The sequence below is a fragment of the Seriola lalandi genome, unplaced genomic scaffold (assembly GCF_002814215.2).
Source record: "Seriola lalandi dorsalis isolate HSWRI2012SDOR001 ecotype SW California unplaced genomic scaffold, Sedor1 jcf7180002054464, whole genome shotgun sequence".
Lineage (NCBI taxonomy): Eukaryota > Metazoa > Chordata > Actinopteri > Carangiformes > Carangidae > Seriola > Seriola lalandi.
In genome coordinates this window covers 443821-465372 of record NW_019525017.1, presented here as the reverse complement: position 1 = coordinate 465372, position 21552 = coordinate 443821, and the positions used below count along the sequence as shown (strand labels likewise).

The window sequence follows — 21552 nt, the reverse complement described above, 5'->3', positions numbered from 1 at the left end:
TAAAGGTCCAGAGTGGATGTGTAAGCAAAGATCCAGAATTGATTTGATATCTATTGGCGTCGTCATCACATTATCGTGCACTAAGTCAACGTGTTCTTTGTTTTGTCAAAAATGCTAATTGCAAACCATCAGTAGGTATTAGTGTCGCGTTTCGATGGAGTTACATTAGTGTGTTTTTTTTGTCCCAAACTACAGCATTTGCTTGCAGTGTCCTTTCTCATTTGTTATATGCACAGTGAGATTATTAAGGGGGATCTAACGCAATGCCTGTTTTCCTTTTCAGCTCTTACCCATGGTGCTGTGAGGAGCTCTGCCTCGTGGACACAATCTAGGAGTATCAACCCTCCTTTGTCCTTTCCTTCCCCATTACCCCCTTCCCTTCCTCACCCTCCGCCGATCCTAGCCACCCACAGAACACCTTCCTCGTAGATGCTTCTTGCATAACATAGGAACACATAAGCATTCTGATCATTTACCATGCAGGTTGGGACTTTGTGAGCTAAGTGAGCAAAGACGAACAGAAGGAAGTGCTGGAGAAAAAAAACGTAAAGGCAATAAATGCAGGAACATATGTAGACATGACCAAAGGAATGATATTTTTGGAAAACTGAAGATGTAAAGATTTATATTTTATACATCAAACTTTTAGTACGAGCTCAGAAACGCACGGTGACAGACATTTTGCACGCACAATCCCCCATATAGTTTCCTTTGTTGACTTGACACACACGCCCCGGTCTCATGATGATGTGCGAGGTGATGCCCACCATTTCTGAGGATGGGCGAAGTGGGACTGGCGGGGGCCCTTCCTCACCTGCCGGGGCAGGAGTCGGAGGCCCCGGGGGTGCGATCGGAGGAGGCGGCTTCGGTGGGAGGGAGCCCAGAGGCGGAGGAGATGAAGGAGGCAGCACAGGGAACCTGGAGTCCCTAATGGTCAACATGCTAACAGAGAGGGAGAGGCTGCTGGAGAACCTGAGGGAGACACAGGAGAGCTTGGGCACGGCTCAGCTCCGCCTCCGCGAGCTCGGCCACGAGAAGGAGTCACTTCAGAGGCAGCTATCTATTGCTCTGCCACAGGTACAACTCTGTGTGTGTGTGGGTGTGTGTATGTGTGTGTGTATTTACAATCTGTGCATAAGTATATGGAGTCTAGTTTGGAAGTGAAAGTATGTGTTTTGGCAATGCAAGTGTGTTAAGGAATACTTCTCCTTGTGAGGTAGCATTGTTTATCCTCTGTGCAATCAGAGTCTAGTTATGTATGAGTGTGTTTTTCTCAGTGCATGTCATTGTGAAGCGAGCTCATGAGACAGTAAGCCTTTGCTGTGACAGTTCATGCAGAGTGACGCAGCTAGAAAGTGGATGTTAAATACTTCCCTCTCTGCATCTTCAGTTGAGTTTTCCTCACTAATGTTGTTCTTACTAATGCAGTGGCTTTATGTGCCTATCTTCTTCTGGCTCTTTAGTCTAAGTTGCATCCGCAATTTTCCCCCTTATTGTGTAATCAGGCTTTATTATGTTTGTTGACCATGTTGTTAGCAGATGATTAATGACACTGGAAGATAATATTTGTTAATGGGCTCAGCTTAACTTGAATGAATACTTGATTTTATAGGAATTCTCTTTAGTTTTTACTGGGTGAAATTGCTTATTAATAGTGACTGGAATCGGAAGATTTTATCCTATAGTTGTAAGATGAAAAGCTTTCTTTCTCCACTGGGACAAATCCACAACTCTCAGTGTGTGTATTGTTTTTACAGTATAGTTTGCTGTCACACTTCACTGCCCTTGCAGCACTGTGTGTGAGGTCCCCTTTTGTTTTCTCCAGTTCGTAGGGTGTAAAATGTGACTGCATAAATGAACCAAAACAAATGCCATCAGAATTGTCTGATTTTATATTGCTCTATCTTGAGCTACAACCATTGTTATTATTCCAAAATCTTCAGAGGGGTCAGAAGGGGTTTTTACAGCATTTTTAGATCAAATTTTGACATTAACTCGTGAGAGGAGACAGAAAAGTGACTAAAGAAATTCAGCACGGAACATATTGAGTCACCAGTGCAGCCCTACTCTCATTATTCCTGGACAGCACATAATATTGTCACATTTGTTAATAACCAAACGTGTATGTACAGGACTGGATACAAATAAAAACCTATGTAATACAATACAGTTTAGTACATGCTTCTCTCAAAATACTGTATGATATAAATTTCAAGATGATGGCATAACAACACCCTAACTACAGATAAAAATTACAACAATATTATTGTATAATAACTATAATATATAGTTGTCAACTTTAGAGCTAAAACAATTGGCTGATTAATCAATTAGTTGATCGACATAAAAGGAATTTGTTACTATTTTAATAATTGATTCATTATTTGATTCATTTTCAAGGAAAAATACAATATGTTCCATATTCTAGCTTCTCTATTGTGGGTGTCTTTGAGTTTTTGGACTGTTGGTCCAACAAAATAAGCTATTTCAAAATGTCACTTTGCAATGTGCATTTTTGAGTATTTTCTGACATTTCATAGACAAAAAAATTAATCGATTACTCAATAAATAATCAACAGATTAACTGATAATGAGAATAATCATCAGCTGCAGCCCAGAACATCTTTTTGACACAATCTTGGAACACAGTGAAAAATGATAAGCCCCAGAATATTTGTTAAAGAGCTACACAACATTATGGGAATGTATTTGAATGTACAGGTGCTGAGTCTCTAAAATGTAAAATATTATACATGAGATGCCACGCAAAATCAAATTTGTATTTCCTATTTGCATAACTCAGTTTCCATGCAAGTCATCGATCGGCACTGCAAATTCTTTAAATGAATGGAGGCCATAGCCTAGAAAGATAGAGTGAGATGAAATAGAAAAGAAATGACAAGGGGACAAGGGAAGCCAACTGAGAAGCTGACCCTTATCCAAACAAGAAACAATCCCATAAGGCCAGGAGCCAATGGACCCACTGTGTCACCATCTGTATAGATCTATCTCTGGCTCTTTCTCTCCTCCCTCCTCCATGCAAACAGACCCATTTCATTTGTCTAGTTTCAACTGTTTTTGAATCATGGAGCAGGTAATCCTGACTGTAAACATCTGCACATCATCGTCACTCTCATAAACACCAATCGCCTCGACGCTGAAGCCTCCAGTGCGTTTTATGGAGACATAAAGAAATCATTGACTGTAGATTCTATGGGTTTCGTTCACTGTTTCCTTTTTTTTTTTTTTTTTTTAAAGCAAATCAGGACATGCTCTCCTGTTTGCACTCTGTTTGAGCACTGTGCAGGTTGCAAATGTATTCCCAGCGGTGCTGCAAATGACATATCGATGCTCTGTTTTTTGGGGGGTCTCGCTTGTGCATTCCAGTGCAGAGCCATTGTGTAACAGTGTGATGTAATCCATCCGTGAATGCGAGTTCACAGAGGAGGATGAGCAAGAGAGAGTGGTGGTGGAAAACTGTGTCAGTGATTTACATGATTATTATGTAGGTTTACATCATGTGCGTCTTCCTACATCCCTGGTCTCAGGTGTTTCACAATGTGTGTTTCTGGAGGCCTTTGGTTAGGTGTATTTTTAGCATTATGTGAGCATTCATGTGTGTGTGTCTGTGTGAGAGAGAGAGAGAGAGAGTGGTGAGAGCAGCCCATTCTATTTAATTTTAAGAGTCACTAGATTTGGCTATGTCTGGCCTAAATTATTATCTGTTCCTTTAAACTCTGATTGCAGCACAAATGGCTGTGCAGAGACCACTTAAACTATTAAAACCATTCATTTAAACAGTTTGTTTTCTTTGCCCCTGAACGCAGCTTGTGTATTCCACAGGAGTTTGCTGTGTTGACTAAAGAGCTGAACGTTTGCCGGGAGCAGCTTCTGGAGAGGGAGGAGGAGATTGCTGAGCTCAAGGCGGAGAGAAACAACACACGTGTAAGATGTTTAGCGGCCATTTTGCTTATTAGCACTGTAACAGCCTCTGTGTTATCTTCCTCACCCATTGTGGTTGTGTGGGTGTGACACTGTTTCATTTGCTATCCCCCCCCCCCTCTCTTTCTCTTCCTTTTTTTATCTTCCACATTCTCTTTTCTCTTCATGACTCCTTTTTTTTTTTTTGTCCATATCTGCTTTTCTTATCTCACCCACTTACTCCTTGTCCCTTTCTGCTACCCGGCGCTCTTCTCGCCACCCAATTTCATCTCATTGTCACTCTTAAAACCCTTCACTCCTCTACATATTCTCTGTCTCTTCTCTCTCTCTTCCCGTTTCTGTCTCTTATTCTCTTTCCCTCCTCATCATCTGTGTCCCCCCCTTTCAAACCCCCCCATCTTACCTCTTGAAATCTCCTGTCACCTCGCCGTCTCCTTCCCCTTCAACCCACACGCTCCTGTAGTTGTTGCTGGAACACCTGGAGTGTCTGGTGTCTCGCCATGAGCGCAGTCTGAGGATGACGGTGGTGAAAAGACAAGCTCAGTCCCCTGCAGGGGTCTCCAGTGAGGTGGAAGTCCTCAAGGCCCTCAAGTCTCTGTTTGAGCACCACAAGGCCCTAGATGAGAAGGTAGGTCAAACTGTTTATCTTTGAAATGTAGATCAGGTAGTTAAAGTTTGCATTTTGGCGAAAGACAAAGGGTAAACATGCTTCACTTTTCCTCCTACTCACAGTAGTTACCTGTTTACCTGTTTCAATATTTACAGTTGATCTCACAACAACTTTTATGTGATGTGTATGTGCTTTTCTGGCCCGCAAAGCTGCTAAAGCCAGACATACGGTCTGGCTAAGTTAGCTGACCTAGCACCACACAGACAGACAAAGTTAGCAGTTATAGCTGATGAACATAGTGGAGCATTTATCAGCTAAAGAGACAGATTTTTAACTCTTTAAAAAAAAGAGGGCCTCTTAAACTTAAGCTACCTCCATGTTTGTGGTAGTAGATGTGGCTGCAGGATACATTGGGGATGCACCATTTAGCATATGTTTTGGATTGACTGTACTATATATGATTGGTTATGGTGATGTGATGAGTCTGAATTACAATAGGTTTGTCTCAGCTCACAAGTTGCAGCTCTTTCTTTCCCATAAGCAAACAGATGTTACACCCCTTAAAATCATGTTTGAACAATACTGTAAAAAAAGAACAGCGGGGCAGATGACAGGTAAATCCTTCAGATTTACTCTTCTTGCTTTGAGGATGCATGTGACTGATCATCTGATAAACTCACAGCTGCTCTAAAATTCCTGCAATTAGAAGTAGGTCACTTTATAAATTTCTCTTACTTTTCACTCTTACTGAAGAATTTTTAAGTTTGCACTTTAGAACATTCCTAGAAGTCGGATAAACATATGCCCAGGAAGATAAATCCTATCAAATGAAGTGAATGGCAATGCAGTGCACAGAAATACCTTATGCACCTATTGTGGAGGAATTCTGTTACCATGCGTTTTGGCCTCTCATGAGCTGTTTTAATTGTCTCTATCGCCTCAAACTGTTTCCTGCTCTTTCTAAAAAAGCTTATCAGGAAGGTCAGAAGATGGAGTTACTTTAGGAGAGCAAAAGGGCAAATCCATTTTAGCGATACAAATGCAGCTTGAATCTTAAATTTGCGAACACCATGATGGCCGGTCAACTGATATCACTCCTTGTTGCTTCACGGCACAGGTGCGAGAGAGGCTCCGTGTGGCCCTTGAGAGGGTGTCCATGTTAGAGGATCAACTTGCAGCGTCTTCTCAAGAGGTAAAGTCGAATGGAAATGATTTTCTGTGTCTCCAGGACTCTTAAGCTCGGTGTGAAGAACGCCAAGAAGTGAAGGAAACATTAATTCATATCGTCCGTCTGCCCATTTTGTCTCCCTTCTTTCCAGGTAATCTCTTTAAGAGACCAAATTAAAAGACGTCAACAAGGGGTGGACGGCGGGAAAGATGTAAGGGAGGGTTTTATGCATGTTGGTTCCAGTTGTTTTTGTGTATGTGTTAGCGTCAAGAAAGTCAGTAGAAATTAGATGTAGCGGTCCCATGCTGTGTCAGTGTGATTTCATCTCATCAGTTCATTTAATATTTAGCTGCAAACTTAACTGATTCTAACTCTTCTTTTTTTTTTCGTTCTTTCTCTCTCTCATTTCACTCTCATTTGTTTTCTACATTGCCATCATCGCAGCGACTACCCAACGGCCCCTCCTCTGGCCTGGAGGACAGCGAGCTGGAAAGACAGAGAGAAGGAGAGATTGAGCGACAGCGAGCCGAACTCTCCCAGCTGAGGGAGAGGCTGGCCCTCATGTGCCGGCAGGTGAGTGCGTGCGATTCTGTACATCTATAAACCAATATGAGGTTTGAAACTTCAGAGTGAGGAGGTTTTTCCAAAAGGGAAAGACATTTTCAGCACAGCAAGCATTTGACCTCAGGGTTTAAGCTGAAATCAGAGCTGCATTTGACTGACAGCAGCCTCGCAGCATTAACAGCCTCACGACACTCCTCACATCCTGATTCTGCAAAATCCAAATCGGTGCAAATCTCTCATGTGAAATAAACGAAACCTCTTTTAACTGGCAGAAGCTGATTGTGAAACATTAAGTTTTTGTTAAATTAAAAAATACCAAAAATTCTTAGCGTGTAAGAACAGATGCTGTGGTGGTGAAGGAGCTGCAACAGTAAACAGTATTGGTATGAACATATCAGCAGCGCAATAGTGAGAAGTGTCACATTATATTAGCTACACAGTAGGAATATAACTGGATGTTACTGGTAGCCGCTCTACCTGAACTAATGCTATGTCCCATTTTTAAGGTTGGTATAAGGATAAGGTTAAGAGTAGGAGTAAAGGTTGAGGTTAGTGCCGACTGTGAAGGTTATAGGGTTTGTTAGGATGTAGTCTTCACAAGTATAGGAATACAAGTGAGTTTGTACTTTATCTGTGCATTTGTGTTCCCGTTTTGTTTTTTAATTTAGTTAATAGAATGAAGACATCATAATGAATTCCTTCAGTGTACTGCCAAGCTATTTCTCAAGCATTTCCAACAGTACATCACTAGAAGGAGGGGAGTGATGTCCAGTAGGTCTGCTGGTGTCCCTCTTCCCTCTTGTGGCCAGTTGGACTATTACAGCAGCTTTGAAAAGTCATAATTATAATAATTTTTAATACATAAAAAGACATTTAATTTGATTTTAATCATAGACGTGCTGGATGTAGCCTTGTGAAATAAAGTATTGTGCAATAGGTCAAAGGTATTTGGATGAAGATGACTAAGTGACTGAACAGAAAACAGAGACGCAGTCAGAGGCACATTCTGCGTGTTGGCTGTGTCAGACTCTCAAGTCAGCGTGCTGCACTTATGTCAGTGCTGCTCTTTAAGAGTCTTACACTGAGCAGACAGACATTCGTAATCTATCACTGTCGTGTCTATTTACACTTGGTGCTGTGGCAGTTAACACTGACTCACGTACGTTCAATCTGTGTCATCTTGTGTCCCTTTCGTGGTGTCACGTCAGGTTGGGGAAATAGAGGAACAGCTTGCGGCCGCCAGGAGGGAGGTGACGAAGTCGGAGGAGGCCAATCAGAAGCTCCAAAGGGAAGTGAAAGAGGTCTGTCGGGCCAATCTGTCTCTTCCTGGCCAAGACCCTGAGCTCCCTCGACTCCCGGGGCTACGAGTGTATATTTGAACACAATGGGCATATGCTGTAGAAGTACTAATATGCATTATTTGGTAATGAGAGTGAAATTCAGAGAAATTAAACAGTTATGAGGTCGAAATCTACTTACTGATATTACTGTAGATTTGATTTCAATGCAGAATTAATTGTAAATAGACCCATAGCATTAACATTCACCACTTATGTAGCCCATACACACATTAGTTCTTTCTCTTACCTAGCCATTATCATATAATTGTGATACAAACTGTTACATCATGTATGTTATGAAAGACTCGACATTGTTCATTATCTTGTTTCATGATACATTGTTGTCTCCTTCAGGCTCTTTGCCAAAGGGAGGACATGGAGGAGAGAATTACAACACTAGAACGCAGGTAATCTTTGCTGTGCTTGAGGAATCTGTTCTTAGTTTTAATGAGGACTTCCTACCTTTTTTTTTTTTTTTTCCTGGAACCAGAATTTCATACATCAGCTGTAATGGACATAGCAGAAGGACCATATGTTTCACCTGTTGGCTGGCAATGTGTTGCAAAGGTCTCATGAGACCTCTTTATACAGTCTAAGGTTGTTTTACATAATGACATTTGCATTATATTCTTATTAAGAATTCAGCTGTGTGATAAAAGCAAAAAAAAAAAAGACTTCCTGGCTCACAGTTTATTGAAAGTAAGAAGATTGTGGATGTCCAAGCCGTCCACTCAAATGTATAATAGAGGCAGTCATAGTCAGTGTTTAAAGATGGTTCAGTACGCAGCTCCCGTCACATTTTTTTTTCATATCATTTTTTTCATTTAACAACTGATGCAAATAAAGCCCATTTGTCTAATACTTGCTGAACAATCAGGGATGGCATTTTTTAGTTTTAGATTAGCCATCTGTTTCTCCTCAATCGATCACATGTAATCATATATACCATGTTATTTTTGGTTAAGAAGTGCAGCACCAATCTCACATTCGATGGTGGCTTTGTGTTGCGTGCAGGTACCTCAGCGCCCAGAGGGAGGCGACTTCTCTCCATGATATCAAAGACAAGCTAGAAAATGAGCTGGCCAGCAAGGAATCCCTGCACAGACAGGTAAGGAATATCTCAAATAATAAATTGTCTGCTTTTGTTATGCCTGACGGCGTTTTAGAAGTATTTAGAAAGGTGAGGATGGATCAGGTGTGTGGGGTGCTTTCCTGGGTTTCAGCTCTTATGCACGTGTTTTTGTTTGTGTGTTCAGAGTGAGGAGAAGAACAGACAGCTACAGGAGCGTCTGGATGAAGCCAAGCAGAAGCTCCAGCAGACCCTACAGAGGGCAGAGACATTGCCTGAGATCGAGGCCCAGCTTGCCCAAAGAGTTGCCGCTCTCAACAAGGTACTTTGAGTCCGGAGCGACAAAATACTGGATAATGTAAAGTGTTGCATTTAAAAGGTTTGATTTACTTTAAACACTGTCATAGCTGCCATCTGTTGATCAAATAAACAGATAATCATGTAATATAATTCTCACACACACTTCTTAGAGCATTTGGAAATATTCTTATGTTATTTTATGTAACGCAGGCAGAGGAGCGCCACGGAAACTTTGAGGAGCGGCTACGGCAAATGGAAGCCCAACTTGAGGAGAAGAACCAGGAACTACAGAGGGTATCACTTATCTTGATCCACTTCGCCACAGTTCCCTTTATTAAAATAATTAAAACCTTGTTTTTGTTTACCTCGAGCATCTCTCCTGCGGTCTTGCTTCCTTTTAGGCTAGGCAGAGGGAGAAGATGAATGACGAACACAACAAACGTCTCTCGGACACAGTGGACAAGCTCCTGTCCGAGTCCAACGAGAGACTGCAGCTCCACCTCAAGGAGAGGATGGCAGCACTGGAGGAGAAGGTGAGAGGAAGACTAATCAGTGTTGCAGTACATTTTGTGACAGAGTGAAAAAATAAGAATAAGAAAAAGTATATTTATTCTTCTGCTCTGTTAGAATGCTCTTTCAGAGGAACTGTCCAATATGAAGAAAATCCAAGATGACCTTCTAGCTAATAAGGTATTCAGTCCTCTTTTTAAACGCGTTATTTATCATTTTATCCTCATGTTCTATGTGTGAAGAGTCGAGATAATTTGTAAATATTGTGAAAATACGTTTTTGCTGAACATTCAATACCAAAAGGGTTATAAAACGTTTTCTCTACAAAGAACAGACATGATCTTTAACAAGTAGGGGTCAGATTAAAGCCTTTCTCCTCTGTACTTCAGGAGCAGCTGCTTGCTGAGCTGGAGCGAATCCAACTGGAGCTGGATCAGCTGAGAGGCAGGCCTGGCTCTTCTTATTCCAGGTTAGCCACAATGAACCTTTAAGGGGGTTTATTTATACAACACAGTAAGCTCTACATTTTGTGAATGCCCAAATTAAAGCAAAATCTCCCAAGGGATACTATATCTACACTGTTCCATCTGAGCACAATTTGTTTTTTTTGTTTACTCTCCTGTTTAGTTTTAATGTACTTCCACTAAGATCTATTTTAAAAAGTAATTATTGATACAGCACCTAGAGGGTGTTATTCTAGCTGCCAAATATGCAAATAATACATACGCATTTAATTCATGTGGATGCAACTCTTTTAATACGATTGTTTTTTTCCCCACAGAGACTTGTTTGTTGTAACTTTACACCCAGAAAATGGGGACATTGTCCTTTTCAAGTACTGTGGCGTAACAAATGAATTCTGGCTCTCACCGTAGGGCGGGCAGCGTGAGCTCACTTCCCTCCACCCTTTTTCGAAGATCTCTTCCAGGGAGCGCCTCAGAGCTGCGGTACCCCCAGGGCGGAGGCTCGCTCCCGGCTGGCTACGGCAGCTCCTCTAGTGGGGTGGTGGTCAGGCGGGCACACCGCGGCCGGTGGGGGCCTCCTAGAGACGATGGCAACAAGGTGCTGAGGCTGAGATAATGTTGATGATTGTGATGCTGATGATGATGTTGAATTGATTATTAGGATGACATCATCTCCTGCAACCATTTTCCGTTCTTTCCAGTACGGAGAGTGGGACAGCGGTTCTATGCTGGGCCCTGGGTTTGAGGGCGGTGTGGAGGGGGGCTGCTCCGATGACGAGGACGACAGGGAGACTCTGTTTGGATCGGAGCTTCTCTCTCCCAGCGGACAGACAGATGTACAGACTTTGGCAATCATGCTACAGGAACAACTGGAGGCCATTAACAAGGAGATTAAGTAAATTCTGTTACAGGTTTCCTTTTCTGTCTGTCTCACCCACAGAAATGTTGGACGTGCAGAATGAAAACCCCTGAACAAATTGTTGTTTTTCCCTCCCTTTCCTTCTCCACGTCTCTCAGGCTGATTCAGGAGGAAAAAGAGAGCACAGAGCTGAGGGCAGAGGAGATCGAGAGCCGGGTCAGCAGCGTGGCCCTCGATGCCCCGCCCCTTCCACCGTCCTCTTTGGGAGGACGGGACAGTGTCGGGAGGGGCTACATGACTCCCTCCATCACCTCCTCCACCTTGGCGTCTCCCTCACCACCCAGTTCTGGACATTCCACCCCCCGCCTCCCACATTCCCCTGCCAGGGAGACTGACAGACAGGTACTGCGTCGAAGGTGTCAAAGCTGTGATATAAGCTACAGATCAAGTCAAACTGTGTTAATCTACTGAAATTTTTCACACCCTACAGAATAGCAAAGATGGCGAGGAATGCCGAGCACTTGCCCTGATTGACTCCACCCCTCCCCCTGTTCCTCGAGCCCTACGATTGGACCGAATGACACACACTCACCCGGGGGCAGGCCTCGATGACCACCGTGAATTTCGCAGGTACTCTCAGGAGCATTTACTCATAAATACCTCGTCTGGTTCAGACACTAGCATCAAGACTGAACGATTTCGCCTTCTTTCCCCATTTCTGTCTAGTCTCTCTGCTGATGGTGTCACCACTGCCAGCCAGGATTCCCTCCACAAAGCCAGCAAAAAGAAAAGCATTAAGTCATCAATTGGTCGTCTGTTTGGCAAAAAGGAAAAGGGGAGGATCGGTGCACCTGGGCGCGAATCTGCCTCACTGGGTCAGTGAACCGACTGGAAACTACTAAAATCCCAAAGGCCATTTTTTTCCTCTCGAACTGACAAATGTATCTGTTGACAGAGAGGGAGAATTACAGACAGCTTGGTGAATTCATGAAGTAATTATCACGTTTAACCTCTGACCTTTTTCAGCCTCCACACCGTCTGATGACCTGGGTTCAGCTGACCCCTTAGGTCTCGCTAAACTTGGGACGGGAACAGTTGAAAAAGACCGCCGCAGCAAAAAGAAGTGAGATCAGTCATCTTTCCACACACGTCTCATGTTAAACAAAGATTTTTGAACCCTCCTGTAGGGTACAGTCGTTTTAGTAAATGGCACAGTCAGGTGCCATGAGTAAAGCATGACACTAACAAGGCCAGGGTTGGGGCTTTTAATTCCCCTTGTATCATTTATTTAGAAAAAATATATGACCCAATGGTGCTGCAAGGCACAAATGTCATGGTATCTCAAGTTCAGAGTGATTTTTCTATTTATAGAAGGATACAGTGGTAAGGTGAGATATGAAGAAATTAATCTCCGTCAAACTTCTGTTTTCCACTCTCCCTGCCAGGCACGATTTGTTAGAGGAAGCCTGTCGTCAGGGTCTTCCTTTCGCCTCATGGGACGGCCCAACTGTTGTTACATGGCTGGAGGTACGTCATGGCACATTGTCCTGTTAAATGAGAGGATCAGTCCAGTTCAGATAGTCTAATGTGATGCAAAGTTATTCATGATTTACTTTTCTAGAGCTCATAAACTAAACTGTACTCAGCAAATACAACAGTGACATTTAAACATTGGTTTTTGTCACCTGATCGTTGGAAGCACCATCATTCATCAAGTGTTGGCGTTAAATATGCGCCGCGTCTTCTTTCTGTTTACCCAGCTGTGGGTTGGGATGCCAGCATGGTATGTGGCAGCGTGTCGTGCCAACGTGAAGAGCGGCGCCATCATGGCCAACCTCTCGGACACAGAGATCCAGAGGGAGATTGGCATCAGCAACCCTCTACACAGGCTCAAACTCCGCCTGGCCATCCAGGAAATGGTCTCCCTCACTAGTCCATCTGCACCTGCAAGCACTCGCTCTGTAAGGCTCAGTAAAAAGAAAAAGAAAAAAAAAAAGCATGATGTAACTCCAAACGCCAGTGTGCAATCCACACGTGCACACAGGTGGGACATTAACAAATTCATACGGTGATGTCAAGGAAGGAGAAAGATGTTGTATTTGTTTACTGTCATTACAGTCGACCAGTAATATTTGGATGACACATGCCGAGATGGAGTCTCTCACTGCTGCCACCAAGCCAGTAAGACTGAATATAATATTACATACCAAATCATTTTTAGAGATTTTAGGTTAGTTTTTTACTTTATGTTCGTGGCTTTTGCACTTATTTCATTTACATAAAACTGAAACAGTTCTGATACAAACCTTATTGCAGTATTTTCTGTATATAGGCCTGTAATGTAATTAATTGGTTTATGTTTTGGCCTCTAAACACGTATCAGTATGACCGGAGCCCACGTACTGATGAACTCTTTTCTTTTTCTTTGTCTCTGATTAGGCATGTTTGGCTTCACCTTTCCCTTACTATTCCCTCAAAATCTGTTTTGATGTAGTGTTTCTCCAACTAATTCTCACTCACTAACAAAACTTTTCCTCCTTCTGCCTTCCCCCTCTCCTCCTCTCATTCTGCCCTGACACCGATTCACCATAACACACACACGAACACAAACACACTCCGTCCCTGATCTTTCCCCTCTCTTTGCGACTCTCTGCCCCTTTTCTCTTTCATTTCCTCTCTGCCTGAACCGCAAGGAGCAGAAGGAGTTCAGCTGGGACCAGGTGAGTTTTTTTGTTTATTTAATCAGTGCACGTGATCATCACATGCCGCAGCATAATGTGGCGTTTATTACTGGAAGGCTGAACCAGTCTGGTGTCAGGTCAAGATGGGAACAGACTCATTACTCAGGGAACTTTGGGAAATGATGAAATATTAAAACTGCCCAAGATGTTTTTAATCACAAACATAATTTACTGAGCTATAAGCACCTTATGCCAAAACCACCTCCATATGAGCGTAATCAATTATTCCATTAAACTAACACAATCTGACTACTTGTCTTGGCATGTAAACTGCATTGTTTCTCATGTAAACTGTTATTTATAAAGAACTATGTTGTTGTACACTTTACCAGAGTGTGTTTTCTATCACTTGAGGGTAAAAGTGTGTAAATCTTAAACTCATCAAATGACTGAAATGAAAACCAAAAGGGCTCTGGAAGCAGCACAGAGAACAACAGAGTGAAAATCAGAGTTTGAGTTATAAGGCTTTTTTCCACAGCAGACTATGAATTGGAAAATTTTTTTGAATGATTTCACTCTAAATTTCCCACTTTCTAATAAGCCACACTTTACGTTATTAATGTAACAGTCAATTTGAGTTCGCGTTTTCCTGATGCATCACAGAGCTAGCGTCATGCTAATTGAGGATTTTCCACAAACTGGCAATCCAAAAGTTGTTCAATCAACTGGCAAAGCTGAGGGATGTTTTGCATGACTGTTGGCCGGCAGCAGTGCGTATGGAGTACCCAGGGAAGGAGAGGGAGCTGGGGAAAAACCCGCAGACAGAGGGAGTTTCTGTTTTCTTGAAACTTTTAGGTTGCACATAAAAACTATGATGCCATTCTTTATAACAAAGGCTCAGATAATGAAAAAATGAGTGAGGAACCTTTAGTCCAAATATTTAACCATTTTGACTATATAGTGATAGTAAACTAAACTGGAAATCTTTTCTTGTTATTTTTCATTTCAAATTCAGGCTGTTGTCCTAGATGTTACCAATTACATTACAGGGAAACTGGGGGGAAGAAAATCAATAAAATAAATATTAGACTTTTTATACTTCCTTTGGTTTATTAAACACCTCATCCGTGTCCTTTCACTCTGTTCATCTCCATCACCCCCCTCCGTCCTCCAGATCCTGGCCTATGGAGACATGAACCACGAGTGGGTGGGAAACGAATGGCTGCCCAGCCTGGGTCTACCCCAGTACCGCTCCTACTTCATGGAGTCACTGGTGGACGCCCGCATGCTTGATCACCTCACTAAGAAAGAGCTGAGGGGTCAGCTGAAAATGGTGGACAGTTTCCACAGGTCTGAAAGAGAGATTCACGGTTTATTCGTGACATTCTGTTTGAGTCCCACTTTTTCTTTGCACCATCTCCATGGGTGTATAAAGTCTATATATATATATATATATATATATATATATATACACACACACACACACACACCAGCTTTGGTGAAAATTAAAGCAGTGTGTCATTTTCACTTACAGGGTGAGTCTTCACTATGGCATCATGTGCTTGAAGCGCTTGAACTATGACAGGAAGGAGCTGGAGAGGAGGAGGGATGAGAGTCAACATCAGAATCAAGGTGAGCCCTGTGGTTAATGGCAAAATCTTCTCTTCAGACGTGATTTCAGTTCATACAGTACATTTACACATATTCCTGCAACTATATTGAACTGGAGATAACCGTTTTTCTGCGTCCTTCCTCACAGATGTGATGGTGTGGTCCAATGAGCGAGTGATGTGTTGGGTGCAGTCAATCGGTCTGAAAGAGTTTGCCGACAACCTATTAGAAAGCGGGGTGCACGGGGCCCTCCTGGCGCTGGATGACACCTTTGACTACACTGACTTGGCCCTCCTCCTCCAGATACCCAATCAGAACACACAGGTACTCCGCAATACACCACCATTACTGTCAGCTCGTTGAAGCTGAATGTAGAAAAACATCTCTGTAGAGAAATTCACATTGCAACACCTTCTGTTTTCCTATTGCCGAGATAATCCCGATCTTCAACCCCTAAATTATCTTAATTATGATCTTAAAACTCTGTTCGTCTAACTGTTGCAGGCGAGGCAGCTCCTGGAGAAGGAGTACAATGCTCTCATCTCCATGGGAACAGAGAGGAGGCCAGATGAGGTACGACAAAGCAGACTGTCAGTGGAAAATCAATCAAGATAATCACTTAACAATTTTACTTAACAATAGGGCCTTTGATCCAAACTTTTCAATTCTTGCTCTTTGTTAAATGTGTGCCATGATCATTTCCTTACCACTGGTAAAATACTGTAGCAGACTGAAGTATCTCTCTTCCTTATAAAGTGCCTTTATGGCATCAGCGCATGCACTGCTGGCAAATTGTTGGTATGCCAGCGTGGTTCAGCTGTGTTTACACCAGTGCTAATTGCTTAGTTACAGCATGTAGGACTAAAAACTGTGCAACTGTGGTATACTGTCACAACAAATCCTGCTTTGTCAAATACTACTTTGTTAAACCCCACTTATGCATAATGAATAAGACCCTGAAATAGATAGCCTCCACTGTGAACACTGATGATATTTAATTGTCTATACAGGATGGCACGAAAACATTTACACGGTCACCATCATGGAGAAAGATGTTCAGAGAGAAGGACCTCCGTGGCGTGACCTCCGACTCCTCAGAAACATTACCTGCCAACTTCCGTGCCTCCGCCATCTCGACCCCCTCCGTCACCCTGAGAAAAGTCCAGAGTGAAGGTGAGGAGTCGCTCAGTGGGCATGACAGCAGCACTGCCAGGATCAGGCATTACACTGTTTTTTTTCTTCCTATTTGTGAGGAAACAAACACAATGTGCATTATGAAATGTTAAACCACTCATACTTATACTAACAAACTTAGTCAGGCGTACTTAGATTATGCTGCGTGCAAATTTGTGCTACTTTAGCCTGATGGTCTTTGCTCATTTACCCTTCAAACAAGTGAAAATAATGGTGATAAAATGTCGGTCAAATCCTCTAACATGGTCAAAAGTGTTTAGATGATTGAGTTTTGAGGAGCTGTTGTAAAGATGTAGCGTGGAAATCAAGCCAAAAATTGAAAACAGGAATGAGAAACTTCCTTGAGGAATTGCCTGCGTTGCCTTTTAGAAATTTCCCTAAGGCAATACACATATTCATGCACCGGTCACTCAGTGGTGATTCTGTCACTTGTGAATCAATGATATTGGCTTAGTTAGTTTTAAATTGTATGTCATTTATACTACTGATGACCTTCTTCTACCTTCCAGGCTGCCATATTGGCTTCAGTCATTACCTTTGATAATACAGTATCCAGCTTTTAGAGATTTAAAAAACTGACTGTGATATGCAATTCATCAACATATAAGCAAGTTTATCATTCAGTCATTCAGCTGTGTTATCTTGTGTTTCTGTATCTTCTGACTTTGTGGACACGTTGACCCTCCGATCTATTTGATCTGAGTAAATACAGGACATTTCTTAATGCAAGAGTCTGTACAACAGACTTTGTTAGGTGGTGTATTCAGTAACACAGCTTACGTTACAGCCATAATACAGTCAGGCTAGCTGTTTCCACCTGTTTCCAGTCCATGCGCTAAACTAAGTTAATCAGCTGCTGACTTTAGCCCCATATTTTCTCATCTAACTCTTGGAAAAAAGCAAATAAGTGTATTTCCCATAATATTAAACTACTCCTATGAGGTAGTAGCCATTGCCACCACAGCTTCCCATCTGATAGCACCCCTGGTGAAGAAGAATCCACAAGTAGCGCAGTGTTACTTGTTTTCTTGTCATTTTATTCATACATACTTATTAAAATTAATTTCCGCAGCAGGCATATCATGACCTTACACAAGCAAATGCCAGCACTATCCTTCAAAACAGTGAGGACTGAGGGAGCCTTTTGGATTTACAGTAAAACATCTTCATTGAAAACTCCACTTTTTTTCCAGGTTTACTTGTTTCAGTTTGAGATACTTGACCGATTCAGGTCAGTTTGTCTAATAGAACCACATGTATACAGTATATTTACTAATTACATTCTTCTCTCTGTCAGTAAACTCTGGTCCAAGAGGAGAGTCGGGGTCCGTGAGAACATATTCCTGCTAAAAGATAAGCACACCAGGTGAGAAAAGCACCCCCACAGACGATTGTATCTGTAGCTAAAAACAGCTTGTGTGAACACCAAATCAAATGTCACATCTTAGCAGGAGCTATTACGGTTCATCAGGTGTGTCTTATTCTGTTTTGCAGACCCCCACCTCCATCCTAACCCAAGGAAAAAAAAAAAACAACACATTTTTGAAGAAAAAAAACAAAAAAACTGAGGATTAAAATCAAAAATGGACACTAGAAGATGATAAACATCGTTCGAGCCAGACGCCTCGAAGAATCAAAGACACTGAGTGAATGATTTCTGAAAACATGATAAAATAATGAGTGAATGTCTGTTTATTCATCCGTTTCTCTCTTACTCTCTCTCTCTCTCTCTCTCTCACTCCATCTTGATCCATAGTTGTGGCATGATGCTGTTTGATTCTGTAGAAAGTGACCATCGCCTATCGTGAATTCATCTTCTGTTTTTTAGTGTGAGATGGCAATATTGACACAATGAATTTATAGTTTTTAAAATTGGAAAATGCATTCCTGTTCAGATCAAGAGAATGATTCCCCGACACACATCCTTTCAGGTGATCTTACTACAATTTAGACTAATAATAGAACATACTCTGCCTAGTAACATAACAATACAGTAGAATCTGGGGAGAGGGAGGTTCAAAGGGAGAATGTAAGTGTATAAAGGGTAAATGAAATGTATGTTCTTAAGCCATAACAGACGAGAGATGCACAAATGTGAATAGGTCAGACAATGAGACAATTAGCAAAGTGCTTTATGACAAAATCCTGTTCAAACTGGGAAAAAGAGAGTTAAGCATTTGTGTTAATATGCATGCCAAAATCAACCATTTTAGAGTGAACGTCATGATATCAATCATCTAATGATGTGAAAGCTTGGGTCAGGACTTTGTAAAATGTGTGTATTTTATTTTTATCATTTTTTATGATAACTGCTATTGTATGTATGTATGTATGTATGTACAGTATGTATGTGTGTGTATTAAACTGTACGTTCATTTCATACTTAGTTTTAAGACTGACTGTAATTTGATTTTAGGTTGAAAAAAAGGAAATATGTTTTAAATTATGGACATTTAAGATATGCTACTTGTATGTGTACATTTTGAAAAAAAAATTGTGTTATGATTTAAATTCATATTATTGGAGAGTAGTGATGATAATTGAATATAATATGATAACAATAATGATAATGATTGTAAAAGCTGTAATTAAAAAAAACATACCTGTAAAACGTTGCTGAAGGAGTTATTTTGCAGTTTCCCCTCACACTGACTACTCACAGGTAAGTGGCTGTAATGGCGCTCTCGATTGTCCTTTTCGAAAGAGCCATTAAAATGTATACGCCTTGTTTATCTTTGAACTCTCTTTACAGTATCTTGAATACTTTGCAGCAAGGGTCATAACTAAGACTAAGACATACCAAAGGTCAAGGCGTGCAAGGTGTGAGCTGGGGAGGGGGGCATATTCAGGTGGTATATTCTTGTTTCTACTTTTAATTTGGTCCCATTGGCAATGTTAGGCATACAATTACTACTGTGCTACATTTTTATGTTACAGTGTAAGAATATATTTGTATTCACTTTATATTTCACTAATGAATTTGCACCTTTATTTGAACCATGGAAACAGACAATTATACAATCTGTGTCTTTGTTGGTTACAGCCCTCTACTATCTATATGTTTGTAAAGAAATTGACACACAGTATATATTATATGATTTTGCTCAGTCGGGTGAATGTAGTAGCACAGGACTGGATATGAGCCAAAACAGGAAGAGGAAACCCGTTTTGCTTCTTAGGCATGGCAAAGCGGTTATGAATAATGTTGGTGTTCTTATCCTAAACAGGTGAAAACGGATTTAGATTATGGAGTCACACTGCATATGAAATGCAATAAGGAGTCACAGAAGGAGGCCATTGAAATCAAAAGAATCTGTCCTGAATTAAGTGTATGATGGCATTTTCTCTTAGTATTTTTGACAGGAGCAATGTTCACACAATGGTGCTGGTTGAACTTCCTGTGCTCATGAAACATGGCTGAACAAATAAACAGGAGAGCACCATCTCCTGGCTGAGTTTCATCTTTAAAACTACATATGGTACTTTCAAAATCAGGTCAATGAAATACTTTCTCTCATTTCAGACTGCTGAAATACTGATGAGACATTTTTAAGTTGTTTTTTTTTCATAATTGTTTTAATTGTCCAAACGGAGTAATTTATTTGACCATGGCTTCTATAGTCCTATGACTGACAAGTGAGCGAATAGTGTATGAACTGACCCCTTACGTAGCATCACAATGGAATAAAACAAAAGGGTCATGCACTTTGAAGAAAGAGTAAGTCGGTTAACATTACAACAACATTAACTGGGTTACATATTACCCATACACTGAGTTATTTCCTGTCTCACTGCCTTAATACTTTTATATTTAAAAAAGAATAATGATAATAAAATAATGATAATGGTATATTATATAACAATTATCAAAATGTGCATTTCATAACATTTTACAATTTTTCTGCCAAAACAAGTTATGCATGAATAGAAATGTACATAATATACAATACACTACATGCTGGAGAAACCCCCAGGTGGAAAGGCACTGCTTTGTGTAACTGATGTCAAACATCATTAAGAGTCTATGAACAACATTTCAGTGAACAATAAGGAAGTAAAAATAACTGGATTGGGGCGTCGTGTAGCATAGTGGTCTAAGCAGGCGCCCCATGTGTAGAGGCTACAGTCCTCGCTGCAGTTGGCCCTGGTTCGAATCCCGCATCGGACAGCCTTTCGCTGCATGTCATTCCCCCTCTCTTCCTCCCCGTTTCCTGTCTCTCTCCACAATACTATCAAATAAAGGCATAAAAAGCCCAAAAAAATATACTTTAAAAAAATAACTGGATTGTTTAAAATAGAATTGAGATCATTGGTTAATGACTGCTTTAAAATCAGGTTTCTCAGTTTAAAACAGCATTTCATTTCTCAGCATGATCACCATGAGGTTACGCCAATCATATGTGATTATAGATCAGGTGACATTCAGAAATAACACAAAAACATCTGATGTGATCAGCTATCAACACTTACACAGTAAACTATTAACTTCTTACAGTTTGTATACAACTTTTTTAGTGATTTCAAAAGGAAATCATTTTGCTTTGTACATGGACCGGATGTGAAGAATTAGGGAGTGATAAACCAAAATAAAGTTAACTCGATTAGCTGAGGTTGTGGTTACGTTACATGTTCTTATGGGTTTTTAAACTCACCGTTAAGAACCATCTCGTCTGGTATTTCCTCTCTGAAACATTCCTCCTTGGTATCTCTGATCTGAAAGTACAAAAGAGGAGATGAAACAACCAAAAAAAAGTTAGTCATGGAACTATCAACACACATGCCTGCATTCTAGCAGACGCCATCTTCAGGCTGCTACTGAGTCTGCACAGAGCCAGAGGCTGCTGAGTGCTGTAGTTCTTACAGCTGTGATAAAGTTGTGCGTGCAGTACTCGGGTTTCTGCTTGTTCACCTGCCTGTGAAATCACTTGAGAAGAAGATTTTATAACGAGAATCAAATTACCAATTCTCTTTTAAAAACTCTGGTTTTCAGTAATTCAGTATACAGAGACTTTCAACAGATAAAGAACAAAAAGTGAAATACACTTAATGGGGAAAAATATGCAGACAGAGTGTGCATTGTGTCCTAGAGTAGTAATTAATGCTAGCCTTATAATGTTCACACATTAGAAGTTTGGCAGCTAATACTAGCCTTGTAATGTCAAAACTTTAAGATAGCAGCTCATGCTAGCCTGATAATGTCTGATTTATGTAAGTGGCACTGCATACTGTTAGCTTCATAC

General features: G+C 41.1%; 1 protein-coding gene across 2 annotated transcripts; it reads left to right on the top strand.

Annotated features, from left to right (window-relative positions):
* The first annotated feature begins 741 nt into the window (after window positions 1–741).
* Window positions 742–18698, top strand: LOC111658702 (liprin-alpha-3-like). 2 transcript variants are annotated; one of them, XM_023411328.2, is made up of 31 exons: window positions 742–1077; window positions 3844–3945; window positions 4406–4570; window positions 5670–5744; window positions 5872–5931; window positions 6165–6293; window positions 7493–7585; window positions 7979–8031; window positions 8639–8732; window positions 8881–9015; window positions 9204–9287; window positions 9395–9526; window positions 9621–9683; window positions 9893–9972; window positions 10379–10565; window positions 10669–10862; window positions 10985–11228; window positions 11317–11456; window positions 11553–11701; window positions 11853–11949; window positions 12272–12353; window positions 12587–12787; window positions 12945–13007; window positions 13520–13546; window positions 14682–14857; window positions 15042–15139; window positions 15267–15442; window positions 15623–15691; window positions 16129–16291; window positions 17610–17678; window positions 17807–18698. In XM_023411328.2, exons 1-30 carry the CDS (start codon window positions 742–744, stop codon window positions 17660–17662), a joined length of 3720 nt encoding a protein of 1239 aa, XP_023267096.1. In that variant the 3' UTR covers window positions 17663–17678; window positions 17807–18698. The 2 variants fall into 2 exon arrangements, with proteins under 2 accessions (XP_023267096.1, XP_023267098.2); XM_023411330.2 differs by lacking the exons at window positions 14682–14857; window positions 15042–15139; window positions 15267–15442; ... (2 more) ...; window positions 17610–17678; window positions 17807–18698 and having other exon boundaries at window positions 745–1077; window positions 13266–13546.
* The last annotated feature ends 2854 nt before the right edge of the window (window positions 18699–21552 follow it).